This window comes from Melospiza melodia, chromosome 1 (genome assembly GCF_035770615.1).
Source record: "Melospiza melodia melodia isolate bMelMel2 chromosome 1, bMelMel2.pri, whole genome shotgun sequence".
NCBI classification, from domain to species: Eukaryota; Metazoa; Chordata; class Aves; order Passeriformes; family Passerellidae; genus Melospiza; species Melospiza melodia.
This window is the reverse complement of record NC_086194.1, coordinates 21,406,797-21,420,145: the sequence shown is the minus strand read 5'-3', so window position 1 is coordinate 21,420,145 and position 13,349 is coordinate 21,406,797. Positions and strand designations below refer to the sequence as shown.

The following is a 13,349-nucleotide window of genomic DNA, read 5'->3' as shown; positions in this document are numbered from 1 at the left end:
CAGGGGAAAGTAAATATTAGCATATATGATGACTTAAGCATAATCATTTCAGCAGAAATACAGTTCATCATCATCATTATTAGTCAAATAAATAAATGATCATCCATAATCTTACCCAGTTCTGGGGGCAGCACAGTGAGACGATTTCCCTGGATATGCAGTTCCTTAAGCTGGGTGAGCTCACCAATTTCTTTAGGCAGTGATACCAGGTCATTGTCTCTAAGACTCAGCTAAGAGCAAATATAAATTCAGTCAGAATGTTTTTCAGTTACCATAAAGCAGCCCAAAAGAGAGCTCTACTAACTCTGCCCCCAGCTTTCTCCTGAATGCTCAATTCTTCCAATTTATTTACAAGTGTCTTCTGGTAAACAAGAAACAGTTCCAGGTGTAGTGGTCTATTTCTGCAAACCTACCCTACTACTCCTCAAACTGACTGGATTCCATTCCTACAAGTGTTGCAAAAGTGAATTGATTTTCCAAGAATTTAGATAAATTACTTACTATCTGCAACTTTGTGAGCTTCCCAATATCTGGCGGCAGCATTTCAAAATCGTTGTCACTTAGATAGAGTGCACGAAGGGTGGCTGCAAATTAAATAGCAATATATAAACAGGGTGGCATATAACCCAACCATTTGAGGTCTAATCAATAAAAAGGAGTCAGGTTTGATTAATAACCCTGACTTGGTGAAAAGCCTTTGACATACCCAGGGCTCACAATAATAACAAGCAGGTCAAACTTAGATTTACTGGCTTATTATATTGTTGGTGAGTTCAGGAAAACATCTATATTCAAAAGGACTAGCACAATTAACAATTTCTGCAACAGTAGACTCTGGCAGATTCTTGCAAACAGCCTGAATGCTCAGATATGAGAATACAGTCATTACTCTTTATTACCCTTGATTCTTATTTACGACATCAATTTGCATCCTAAACAGACATTAAAAAATTTCTGAGTTTTTTCAACAAATATACAGCTATGTTAAGCTCTATACAAACCACACTGGGAAAGAGATCTGAAATGAAATACAGAAGACTCCAATGGTGTAATTCATAATTTTCATGCCAAGTCTCAATGAAATTAATCAAAAAAACTACTATGCAGCTTGCTATTACTGAACAAGCATACATGACAGTTGGAAAAAGGAATTAAAATGGAGACTCACAAAGAACTGTCAGGTGCAGCAGGAGAGAAGGTGGTCAGATCAGCAAAACCTCTCCTTCCCACCAGAGGAGATCCCATTTGTCTTACGTAGTTCACTCCTCCTCTTCTCGTTTCACTAAATGTGACCATTTTTAATAATGCTGACTTAAAGACTTCCCTGTGCCAGGTTACAATCACAACATCCCTCAGAGAGCAGCACTCCTCCTCTCCCCTTGCCTGTCACTTTGATGCTGAATGCACTGATCCTGAAGCCACTTCAGCACAGTACACGGAAAAGCAGAATCACTGAAATCCAGAAAGTGCCAGAATTCAAGTTGCTTAGGCAACCATAATGCAGCCCTTTTGAACATATGCATTACAATACCTTTCTGTCAACCCTGTGGGTATGTATTTTTAACATGCAAAGGTCAGCTTAGCTCTACCATTCCTCTGCCAAGCTTTGTAACCCTAGCATATGTTTTAACGTACTGGACACCTCAACACCCACACGCTGTTAAAACTATTTTAGTAATGATCTATCAAGAATACTTTTTTTTCAGACTCAACAAACAACAGTTGTGTTGCAAAATGGTTTAGTTTCCCCTGAGGCTTGCAACCCTCCATGATGTTTTAACTGAGTATGGGACCCAAGTAAGTATTACTGAGAAGAAAACTAATATGCCATTACTAAGCAAGTCTGCTCGTGCCCAAAGGTGTCAGATAACAATATATATCAGTGATAAATATTGCCATGCTATGCAGAAATATTCAAGACATATTAAAAGAAAACATAAATATTGGGGGAAAAAAAATCTGGTTTTGTATTTTGGTCTGCATCAAATAAATTTCAACTGCAAAGAGCAAAGCACCATATCCTGAAGATTTGTAGAGTTTTTAGAAAAGTTTCTTACTCAGATAGAAGAAGTTTCCTGGTAGGGAATTTTCATTTAAGTTGTTGTAAGTCAAGTCAAGAACTTCGAGTGCTGGTAGAGAGCCAAATCCCCTTGGCAAGGTGTTTAACCTGTTCATGCTGTAAGTAAAAGGAAAAAAAGAATATGACATCAGTATTCACTTCACCTAACAGGAATAATACAGGTCACAAGGTTTTTGTTTGTTTTTTTCCCTTTTTTTTCCTTAAAAAAATTAATATATGCCAAGATTTCCTCGTGTTTTGAAAAGGCTTTGATGCTCCTAGATACTGAGCAAGTCTTTTGCAATGCAGACCTTTTTATAACCTCTCATTCCCATAAATATACTCAAAACTTATAAACTTATGCACTCTCAAGGAATCCTGTCTGTTACGTCAATTAGCAGCCACACCTGAAACATAAAGCACAAGGGAGAGAGGTGTCACAAGGCCATGCTCAGCTTTAACAGCATTCCATGGAGAAAGCTGGTCCTTGGTAGATGATTTCTAGCTAAACTACAAATTACCCTTTTGCATATCATGTTAAGCATTTTTCATTCTGCCATGTAACTCTTTACCATGATACCAAACACAAAGGGGAATATCTCAAGTGCACAGTATTTATGTTCATTGATAACTGCTGCTCAAACCTCTTCCTAAGAACAGCAAATCTGTGTCACTACAGAACTTTTGATGCACAAGGAGCATGAAGTAAATAAAATGTCAGTCCTGTGACTGATAAAGCTTTATCTAAATATAGCTCAATCAGCCAGTCTTCAGAGGGTTTAGGACAGCAGAGGGTTTAGTAACAGACAGAACAGCATGAAGACATGTAACAGAAAGAAGAGATTTCTCTGATAACCTGGATCAGACAAGGTAGAGAAAGGTAACTTTTCTCTGACTCCAAGAGCTTGAACAGGGTGATCTAGGGAATCTCTTGAGCTGCTGCAACAATGAAGGCAGGCACATGGCTGGAGATATCTTCACAGAATCTAACTGTGTATGAACTGTTCATGTATGCATGTTTATCACATGAACAGAAAAAAACTACCTACCAGCTTCTTATTCGTACTGTCCCTACAGCATGTACAGCAAGTATATATCTGGTGTGTATGGATCTTGCTTCAGTTGTCACTCAGGTTTGAAAGCAGAACAGAAAAGAGAAGCATCTTCAGAGAGAGCCTGAACAGGTAGCTACTGTCAAGAACAGGATTTTTTTCTTATGTGAAGACTGGAAACAAACATGACCTTTCAGATGTCCCTAAACATACTCTGAATTTGATTTTCTTTTGATGTAAAAGGGATAAGCAACAGTCACTGAAGTCAAGAGGAGATGTTATGTGGATGTATGAATATCTGACACTTGAAACTATAAAAACTCTAATCAATGTACTGACAAAGTTGCACAAGCAAAAATAAGAAAGATCATATAAGCATGTGAGCAAGGTCAGGAGAAGCACATATACCATTTCTTTCACAAACTCAGGAAATAACCTCACTCTCCCTTACCCCTTTTGCATAAGCCAGTCCCAACAAAACAAGAACCTGTAGAGATCAGCTCTCTGTAGCTAAATCTAGACAAAATCCTTCTTCCTCCTCATCCCCAGTAAGGAGTCCCATTATGGGCATACAACTCATATTGCTTATCAGCAATTAAAACACAGAAAAGCATTCTCCACTATTGCTACTGCAGAAGTGTCACTGTTTTAAGAACTGGTCTTTATATAAAACAGAACTAAAGACAGCAGCTTGCTTTCCACTCCTGAAAAGGGATTTTAACCAAGCTGCCCTAACAGCCTTGCCTTTTGCAAGGAAGAGAGAGGGAAAAAATGTTCTCCCTACTGACAAGAGGCAGAATGGTATCTATTCTTTGACAGGGACAGAGAACCAGCTCAAAGTTGCTGCCCAGCACTATTCATCCCTGCAGAAGTTCAAACACTGAGCTTGTGCCTCACCTACCTTCCAAATGTCACATTTTAAGCTTTCTGTGCAGCAGTACACCTTTTCTCTTTCCATACCACTTGACCCTTCCATGCCAAAGCCCTCCCAAAAATAATCTCTGCTCTTATTCAAGCCCCTCTCCCCTAAGGGGCTCTAACACAGACACAGCAGATGACAAGAGGGTTTCTAGGCTGTCTCCTGATAAACCTACCAGAGCAAAAACATTTCCTTGTCACTGACTCCAAGGATGTCCAAAGCAAAGCTAAGACTGGGTGGTGAATCCTGTGCCTAGAAGACCACGTGTAAGGAGGGGATTAAGATGGAAGAGTGTTTAATCTCTAAGATTTTAGGCCACATGATACATGAAGATGGCAAATGTGGTTCCAGACCTGAAAGTCTGTTGTTCCAAACACCAAGTGGTCTTTTGCATGACATTTTTTTCATTAATGCAGACTAGCATTTGACCTATATTAACAATGGTTGCTGCTTTAATCCATAGGAAGTGCACAACTTCTTCCTTCATATACTGCAACACTTCTATATGCTGTTCCAAAAATATGGTTCTAACCCTTAAAATACAAAGAATCAGGATTCTTAATTAATATTTGCTCTGAAAAGCAATTCAGAGATTGAAACAGATATTAAGGACAGCTAGAGATCTACTGTGACCAAAAAAAAAAAGACCAGGGAAGACAGATCATCATTAAAATGTCTATTGGCACTCCAACAGTTCAAGATGCAATTCAATTATCAGCACTTCATTAAAGTAACTAAAGCAGAATATACAGAGCTTAGCCAAAATCATCTGGTATTTTGAAGAGTAAAAAATGCTCAGTTTAGGGCGGTCAGAAATTGAATTTATAAAATACAAACATTCTTTCTATGAGAAGCCTGTAATGCTAAAGCTTAGGCCCACCACTGCTTTCCTCCATAGTTACACTTCAATATGCCCATTTAATTTTAAGAAGGTCTTATGCTTCACATTTGTTTTCTTAATAATTCAAGAAAGCCCTCTGCAACTCTAGTTATTATAAAGTATCACCAGCTCTATCAGAATCTAGAATCTGAACACTTAATATCAACACCCCTGGCACAAATTCAGTCAATACCAGCTCTTTGAACTAAATGGACACCACATCTAATACATGCTGCTCCTTTTACAGGTTTAATACAAACTGAAATGTCTACAAACACAAATTCAAACATTTGGAATTGAAGTCCTAAATTAACATGGATGTTTCTTTAAATCAGAACAGAGCTTGATTCTTATGCAGTAACCACAGAATTAAGAGGTAGTTACTATAGAAGTAAAAGTCAGTAATTGTTCAGTTTGACTTCAGTATTTGATGAATATTTATTGAATATGAGTTGCTGCTGTCCTTAAATGGCTATCAGTATACCAGAGTAAGTGCTTGACCATTTACATTTCTGTTTATCCAGGACATTACTTGAAAACTCTGAAGCTGCAATTTCCAGATTAGCCTCAAAACCACTTCCAATAACAAACTTTACTATCAAAAAATAAGAAGTTACAGGTTCAGTTGCGACAACATTTGGTAGCACCTTTATTACAGCAAAAGTTTTGCATTAAGATACGCACCCAAGGTTCAGGTGTTTGAGCTTCTGAAGGCTGCTTATCTGTGTAGGCAGCTCCTCAATCTGGTTGTTGAAAAAGTTGAGCACTTCTATGTTTCTCAGGTCTGCGATGTTTGCTGGCACAGCTGTGGAAAGTTTTCACAGTGAGAGACTGCAATTAGGGCAAGCTACCCAGACTACAGATGCTTTACCAGCACCTGGTGTTTGCACTCTTTGTACAGTGGCTGCAGCACAGAAAGCATCCCATTATTCCAATAAAAGCAAAGTTTATATGCAAAAAGCCTCCTGTTCTCAATGTTGAGAGCACTCATTTTGTACTCTTCAAAAATTACTACCGTAACTGTAAGATATTTTGACTAACAAAGACCACTGCAGAGTGAGAGACAAGGACAAGTGCTCTTATAGACTAAGAGAAGCAGGCTGTCCTCTCAATTCATGTAGCACACAGAGGTCTCTAAAGAGCAGAGCCTGAGAGACTTGGATCATGACATTATTTGAGTGGAGAAAACATTAATGATACAAGTAGTTACAGGACAGCAGTTGTACTAAAGGACCTTAAGAACAAATATAAAATAATCCCTCATTTTCAGCTATGGCCCTATCTGCTTATAATTTAGTATCCAAATTCTTGGTCATTTAAGAGACAACAAAATTTACAAAAAAAAAAAAAAAAAAAAGAAAAAAAAAGAAAAAAAAATCAGCCTTAAAAGAACTGTTTACCCAAGACCACTTTCAGTTACCTCCCATGAGTGATAAACTAACTGATCAATACTCATACATGGCTACAGTGGATAACCAACAGATCAACAGCTGCTTGTTACTACCTAAAAACATGAACTATAAGGCAGAAACACAACATGAATGACTGTGCTAATGAGGTTAAAAAGCTATTCAGATTTGCATCTCTTCTCCCCTTAAACTGAGTGAGATTTAAGCAGCCAGCTGAGGTGTAAAGGGGGTTGGCAAGTCACCTGCACTGAACCTTGCACCTGTGCTCAATATTCACCTTGGTTCAGTCTCAACTTTGCCTCAGGAATCCACAAAGTGCTCATCTAAATAATTAGAAGGTTTTATGAGGCCATGATTTTTTTTTATTTGTTGGTATGAGGCAATCTCAGTCTTAAAATGGAGTCAATAATGTTTACAAAGCAGAACATTGCAGTATGTCACATTTACTAGATTGTAAGTCTAATTACAATGTGAACAATAATGGGATGCCTAACAAAGACTCTAATTACACTGCATAAATATTACTGTTGAGGGCCATATTCATTGCAGGAGGTTTTTAGCAGACTTTTATATAAAAGTCATTAAGGCAAATCTGAGCATTTAGAAGACCTCCCTTAGAGGTATTTTCTAACTGGTCCTTACTTATCTGTCATTCACTGATAGTGAGAATTATGTGTGTTCACAAACTAAAGGGTATTTCACTACTACTATTATTTTAAATTATTCCCTAACAGAAGTTAACTGAGGATTTTAATTGGCATCATTCAGCTGTTTCCATTCCTCAATATTTCACCAGAAAAGTAATTACCAGTATTAAAATATTTTCCTTTCAGAAATTAGACTTCATAATTTGACTTTGATGAGATGCAACAGACAGGCAAATCATGTTTCTGATCTTCTCAGATACTGCATTTATGAAGACTAGGAATCAAAAGTACTAGAAAATATGGGTTTTAGTTTAGTCAAAGCTTTAATAATAGAAGACCAATACAGATATAACACTGTCTCCTGATATATCTGTTTAATCCCCACATACTGTATTTCATGTTGTGAATGACACTTAGGATACTTTATATCACTGTTTTCTTCAAGATATACTAAAATCTGCATTGGTAAGCAGGCTGAGATGAGAAAAAGACAAAATATTTAGCAAAGAATTTAAATGAAATGCTTTTGTGTCTTACCCTGTTAAATCAAAATGAAAAGCCCTAGTCCACAACTGTACTTTTTGGTATGCCTGGAGGTATTTTGTGAGAAGGAAGAAGAGAAGAGTAGGTCAACACCAGGCTTGTGGTAGGGAAGAGAGGACTTTTTTTCTAATAGTTTATTTTCTGGTTCAACAATTCATATACATTTTTAATACAAATAAATGCTATCTTGTATTCAACAAAAATTAGAAGACTGAATTTAAGTCCTGTACTGATCTTGTAGCTAAACTGCACAGGATCAGTAGCTTCAGGTCCAAAGACCACTGGCAGTGAAGCAAGGCTGACCAGGCATATCCTCTGTTTTGAACTTCACACCACCCGACTACCATCCCACTACTATGTTGCAAAACTCTTCCCAGATACACTCGGCAGCCTGCTGACTGCCAAATCTCGAGACATTCATGTTCTGGCAATGCTGAATTCCACTCGAGTCTCCTTGTCACGATGAGCTGTGAGAGTGAACTGTCAGCATCCTGGTTCTGTTCACCCACGTGTTTACAGTACGATCGGCAGTGTCTTAACAACTCTCCTGAGACCATCTGCTGCCCAGTGTCATTAACAACTCCCCCTCAGCAAACACCAGGAAAATTTGGCAGCCCAGCGCCTTTGCGTTCTCCTGCGAAGCTTCAGTCACGTCATGAAGCCCCATTCATGTGAAGTTTCACTTCACAAGACCAGGAACAGCTTCCCCTTGTTCAACGCTGGAAACTGCATACAGTGATTCCCTATGACAGCTGTAGGCTTCACCTTGATTTCAAGGGTTGGTTGACAGTGAAAGACAGGGTCTATAGGCTGCCCACAAGGATGTAGAGGACTTTGTTCATGTTTCTGGAAATAAGGATTGGCAACTTGTTATACTTCAAAGCATTTATGCTCTTTTTGCCCTGAAGTTAGTGGCAATCCTTTAGGCACTAAAACATCAAGTTCCCATCAAGTTTACTCAAGGCAAATTATTACATTTTATTCCTATACAACCAGCAGCTATTTAAAAGGTAACAAAACTATTTCCAAAATACAGATAAGAAAGATTAAATTCTACTATTCAATGACTATGTAACTCCACATTTAGAGTATCTTGGATCTGACCCTTAAGCTCTCTTTCAGCATGAGAGCCAGAAGCCAACACCAGACATGATCTTTACTAAAGGTCTGATGTTGCCCTCAGCTGGAGAGCAGGCACTGCATTAGAAGGATCTTTCATCCAGGACAGCTGGATCCTGCAGAGAAACTCACTAGAAACATCCAGATCAGTGACAGCAGCCTGGAATCACCTGTCTCAGATGCAACCCCTTCCCATAAAGCAGGAAGTCAAGAGTTCTCATACCACTACCTAGAACTGACATGCAAACCCAGCTCCTTTTCTGTACCCAACCTCTGACAAAGGATGAAGAACACAGGAAACAGAAAAGAAGAAAGAGTTCATTACTTTCCCTCTAGTTCCACTCAGTAACTCTTTTGCCATTCACACAGGTCTCAATAGAATTCCTCCTGTAGTGGCAGCTGAAAATGCACAGGCTTCAAAAAGTCATTATTTCTGAAAATGGTCACCAAGATTATTTCTCTTAAACATCTGTGAATCCCTGGGAAACAACAGCAATCCTTACAGCTTCAAAAGTAAACAAACTCAGGTGTCTGCAAAATTAAGTTTCTATTTCTTTTTATCCAAAAGATGAAATTTGCTTTTTTTTTGTTTGTTTAATAAAGACACTAAATTAAACATTTCTCAGTAAAAAAGATGTGTATCAAAATTTCCTTTAAAGTTTGAAACTAAAATAAAAAACATTTTAAATAAGGAACTTCAGATGAAAAAAAAAAAACCAACTAGAAGGGTCAATAGACTACTCAACTGAATAAGTGAAATGATTTAGTAAAAATATAAGTCGCCATGAGAAGAACACACAGTACAGAAACTGCATTAAACATTTCAGTTCATTTAACCCCTAACACTGAATATCCAAAATAAACATTGTCCCACTGCTGCTTGGAAAGTGCTATCTGTAATACCTGATTATGCAAAAAATTGTGCATGAATTGGCTTGCAATCTCCTCAATAAATATGACACCAAAGGCTACAGAAAGCCTCCAACTCAAGTCAATGTTTTTTGAATCAGACATCATTGAGAAACAAGAATGCTAATTTTTTAAAGTAAGATTAATTTATTTGGCAATCACATCCTTAGAATGCGATCAGCTGCAGAATCCCTAGCTTTTTCAGAATATTTCTTTACTTAATGAAGTAATTTTGCAGTACCTAGGAACATGATGTTCAGTAGTACTCCAAACCTTTACAGGTTCTAAGGGAATATTTATCCAAAAGAGCTATTAAAATAGCAGTACCTGTCAGAAGAGAGATTTATGCAACTATGCCAGTTTCTCATTAAACTGTTCCACTGGAAAGCTGGTCAAGAGTCATACAAGGTAAAGAGAACTCAATGCACACCTTTCAGAGTCCCATCAGTCCATTGTGGATCCCAAGCAGAGATTTCTTGCCAAGAGCAAGAACCCACTTTTTGAGACTGAAGTAAAACCTGAGGGCTCTACAACATAATAAACTCAATTCTGTGGACTTGCTAATCCAGTTAGCATCAACAGGAAGCTTTCATGAGTAAGGATCCCTTAGTGTAAAGGTCATAAAGACATGAAATGTTACTCACATTTCATGGGGGAGGAAGAATTTAGAATACTAAATATATAATGCACTCTGTGCATCCAGTATAACTGTACTCACAGAGCTAGAGTCATGTTTAGATTAATTTGACAAGGGTTCTGTTATACAGAAAGAGAAGCAATCAGCTTCACCAAAATGAAAGAGGAATTAGCAGAGGGAGAACACAACAGTTTTCCTTTTAAATATTCATAGGCATGCTGATATCATATTTGGCAGCTAACTGGAGAGAATCCTGATCCCAGCTGAAGCATACAGTACTTAATTTACACACTATGTAGTTCAAGTTTCCCCTTTTGCCCTCCCTTCACTCTTCCAAAGATGGATATTAATCTTCCTCCCACTGAAAACATTAAAAACAAACTTGTCTCCTTAATCTTCAGCTCCTTCCAGAAACCAGCAGGGATTTTTTATTTCAATTATCCACAGAAGAACCTCAGATATTAAACTGTTCTTATGAACATGTTTAAATTACACTATAGCTCAATTTGTCAATAAACAGAATTCATTTAGAAGCCAGAGTCTAAGGAGAAGAGCAGTGAGCACAAGAAAGACTGAGAAGACACTGGGAATCAAGTGACATCTAGTGAAGAGAAAGGATAAATCTGTTCTTTTCTGAGAAGAGAGCTTAGGATGTCAGAATTTGGAGAGAAATCCTAGAAGCCAGGGGCTGAGGTTAGGAAGGGATTACTATGTTGAAAACACATCACCTAACTGCAAAGAACTGAAACCACACCAAAATAGCTCACAAAAATCTGATGCTTTTTAGCATTTTTAACAGTATTAGAGAATGGTGTGAATAAGGATACGTAAAAAATGTGGATATAAACAAGTACTTCATTTCTGCAAATAATTTTGAAGAGAACAAAGTGTTAGCCGAGCTTTTCAAATTACTGTGGTCAACCACAGCATCTTCATCTTCAATAACTGCTTTGTGAGAAGAGCACAGTTCAGCCCACACACTTGCTGTCTTACATTTAAGTCATGAGAAAAAAAACCCCATGAGGTACACCATCCACAAAGTTGAAGAATGCAGGCTATGTACCCTTATTGCAGGTCAGATCATCTGTGTGTCTTGATATTTCAATAGCAGATGGTTAAGAGAAATAACTTCTGCAGGACAAAAGAACTTTAGTTGATAGTATTGAGATTTAATATTAGGCTTCCATCAAATGCAAACAGTATCACTAAATGCCAATGAGTCTCTTCCAGGTGTTTGAACTGTTTAAGCATTATCTCTTCATAGTTTCTCATGACTGCACAGTTGCTGGCTTTAGATAAAGCAACCCGTCCAAAGTTCGTTCAGTAAGTTCACTTTTCCCTTCCTCAATATTCTCTTTACTTCAGTCTATTCAACTTGTTTTCTGCAGTTTACAAAAGGAACTAACCAAAGATGTCCTGCACACAAGCCCTTGAACAATTACTATAGATTACCCTCAAAAGTGAAGATCACTTCAGCCTCTTACTCAAGTGTCCATCTACCTGTGTGCCCAGCAGTGCTTATTTACAAAATTCTGCTTTCAGTGTGTCTAAAAATTTTTCATGATTTCAGTTTGCCTTATTAGCTAGTATTTGGAGTTTAAACTTTTTACAGCACTGAAATGTTTTTAGAAACACACATAGGACTATTTCTCACTGCAGCTTGGATCAACTGAGTGTTTCCCTATTCAGCACTGCAGACTGCTGTGCTGACACTGCTAGGTGGGGACACCAGCCTGTCCTCTAAACACACTCACAGAAGAGGCTGCAGTAAAAAAGCTCACTGCTCAAAAGCAGAGTCAGCACATGTGTTTCTTGCTCCAGTTCTCAGAACTGGGAATGAATTAAGCTCCTTCCTAGTTTGAGCTCCCCACACCCAGCACTTAAAGCCACCTCTTAGGCCTGTATGGCACAGAGTCCTCCCTGTGCCCCTCTGTTAGCTTACCCAGGCTTCAGCTGACTGTACATTTCATTTCCAGCTAAGGAGATAATACTGGTGGCAACCAGTCACCACATCTGCCATCATCACATCAAGATCAGGGAATGATTTCACCCCAAATGTTATGCTACAGGAATGGAAAAAGTTAAGAGGCCAGAGGGTGAGCAGTCTGAAGGGAAATGCTGTGTAGTTATCCACTTCAATGCACCTGACTACTGAAAGAACACATAAAAAATAAGAGTACAAAACCAAGGACAAAATTAAATCCAGTTTCCCCTCAATCTACACCAAATATACCTTCTTGTCTCAGTCCTTCCATATTAGAAGCCAAAAAATTCCACTTGGCTTGTTAGACCGTAAATTCTGTAATACAAAATTAATGTTTTTAATGAGGTGAGTTCACTTTTGCAATGTTCACTTCCTTTGAAAATGCCAACTGCAAAATAGTCTGTATGTGGCAAGAGGATTTATATGGAGAATATAAACATGGTGAATGATATGGGGATTCCACAAAAAAAATTAGGGCTATTTTAAGCCACTGGGCTTAGATGAAGACACAAGTAATTTGCAGTAACATGTTGGAAAATGTTGAGAATTCAAAAAAGGACTTAATATGCTTGCAGGTGTCTTTTACTAAAAGAAGAAAAAAGTATCTGAAGAATTATGTTCAAGACAAGTGATTTGTGTCTAGTGTTGCTTTACTTATGGCAAAACTGACTTTGGTGCCATACAGCACAAACTTTCACAATTTAATTTGTGCATAAATTGGGCACTTTCTGCATGTATCCTTATACCATTGCAGCACATAACTCTTTCACACATTATTCTGTTTCATTTCCCCAAATTTTCTAAGAAGCAAAGTTGATATTATATACATTTAAGATTAAAATGCTCTACCATCTGTATTTTCTCAGAACCAAAGGTTTGGGGTTTTTTTTAGGAAGAAAAGAAAAAGCTAACAAGGTATTTAATCAACACATTTGAGTAGAACCCAGATGTCACAAATGTAGTAAGGCATATGTATAGGGATCTCCTTTTCACATCCTCCTGTGTACTGCATTCAGGAAGGTATTTCCCATTAGAGATCCCTGCATCAGAAATGGGAAGTTAGACCAAATCAAAACATACCAAAAAAATGAAAGGCTTACAGCTAGCTTAAAGCATCTCTCCCACACACAGCTGATAGACACTGTCAGGCACAAGTCCTGTGCTTTGGACACAGCCCTGGTCTCACCCTGC

At 38.0% G+C, this 13,349-nt stretch overlaps 1 protein-coding gene across 1 annotated transcript in view; it reads right to left on the bottom strand.

Annotated features, from left to right (window-relative positions):
* The window catches only part of RSU1 (Ras suppressor protein 1), a 102,003-nt gene that overhangs the window by 74,421 nt on the left and 14,233 nt on the right, over positions 1 to 13,349 (bottom strand). The window contains exons 4-7 of the mRNA XM_063150551.1: positions 5,595 to 5,715; positions 2,058 to 2,176; positions 502 to 584; positions 116 to 230 (exon numbers count right to left, since the gene is read on the bottom strand). Of these exons, the coding sequence (XP_063006621.1) occupies positions 116 to 230; positions 502 to 584; positions 2,058 to 2,176; positions 5,595 to 5,715 (438 nt within the window). The remainder of the gene's footprint in view (positions 1 to 115; positions 231 to 501; positions 585 to 2,057; positions 2,177 to 5,594; positions 5,716 to 13,349) is intronic.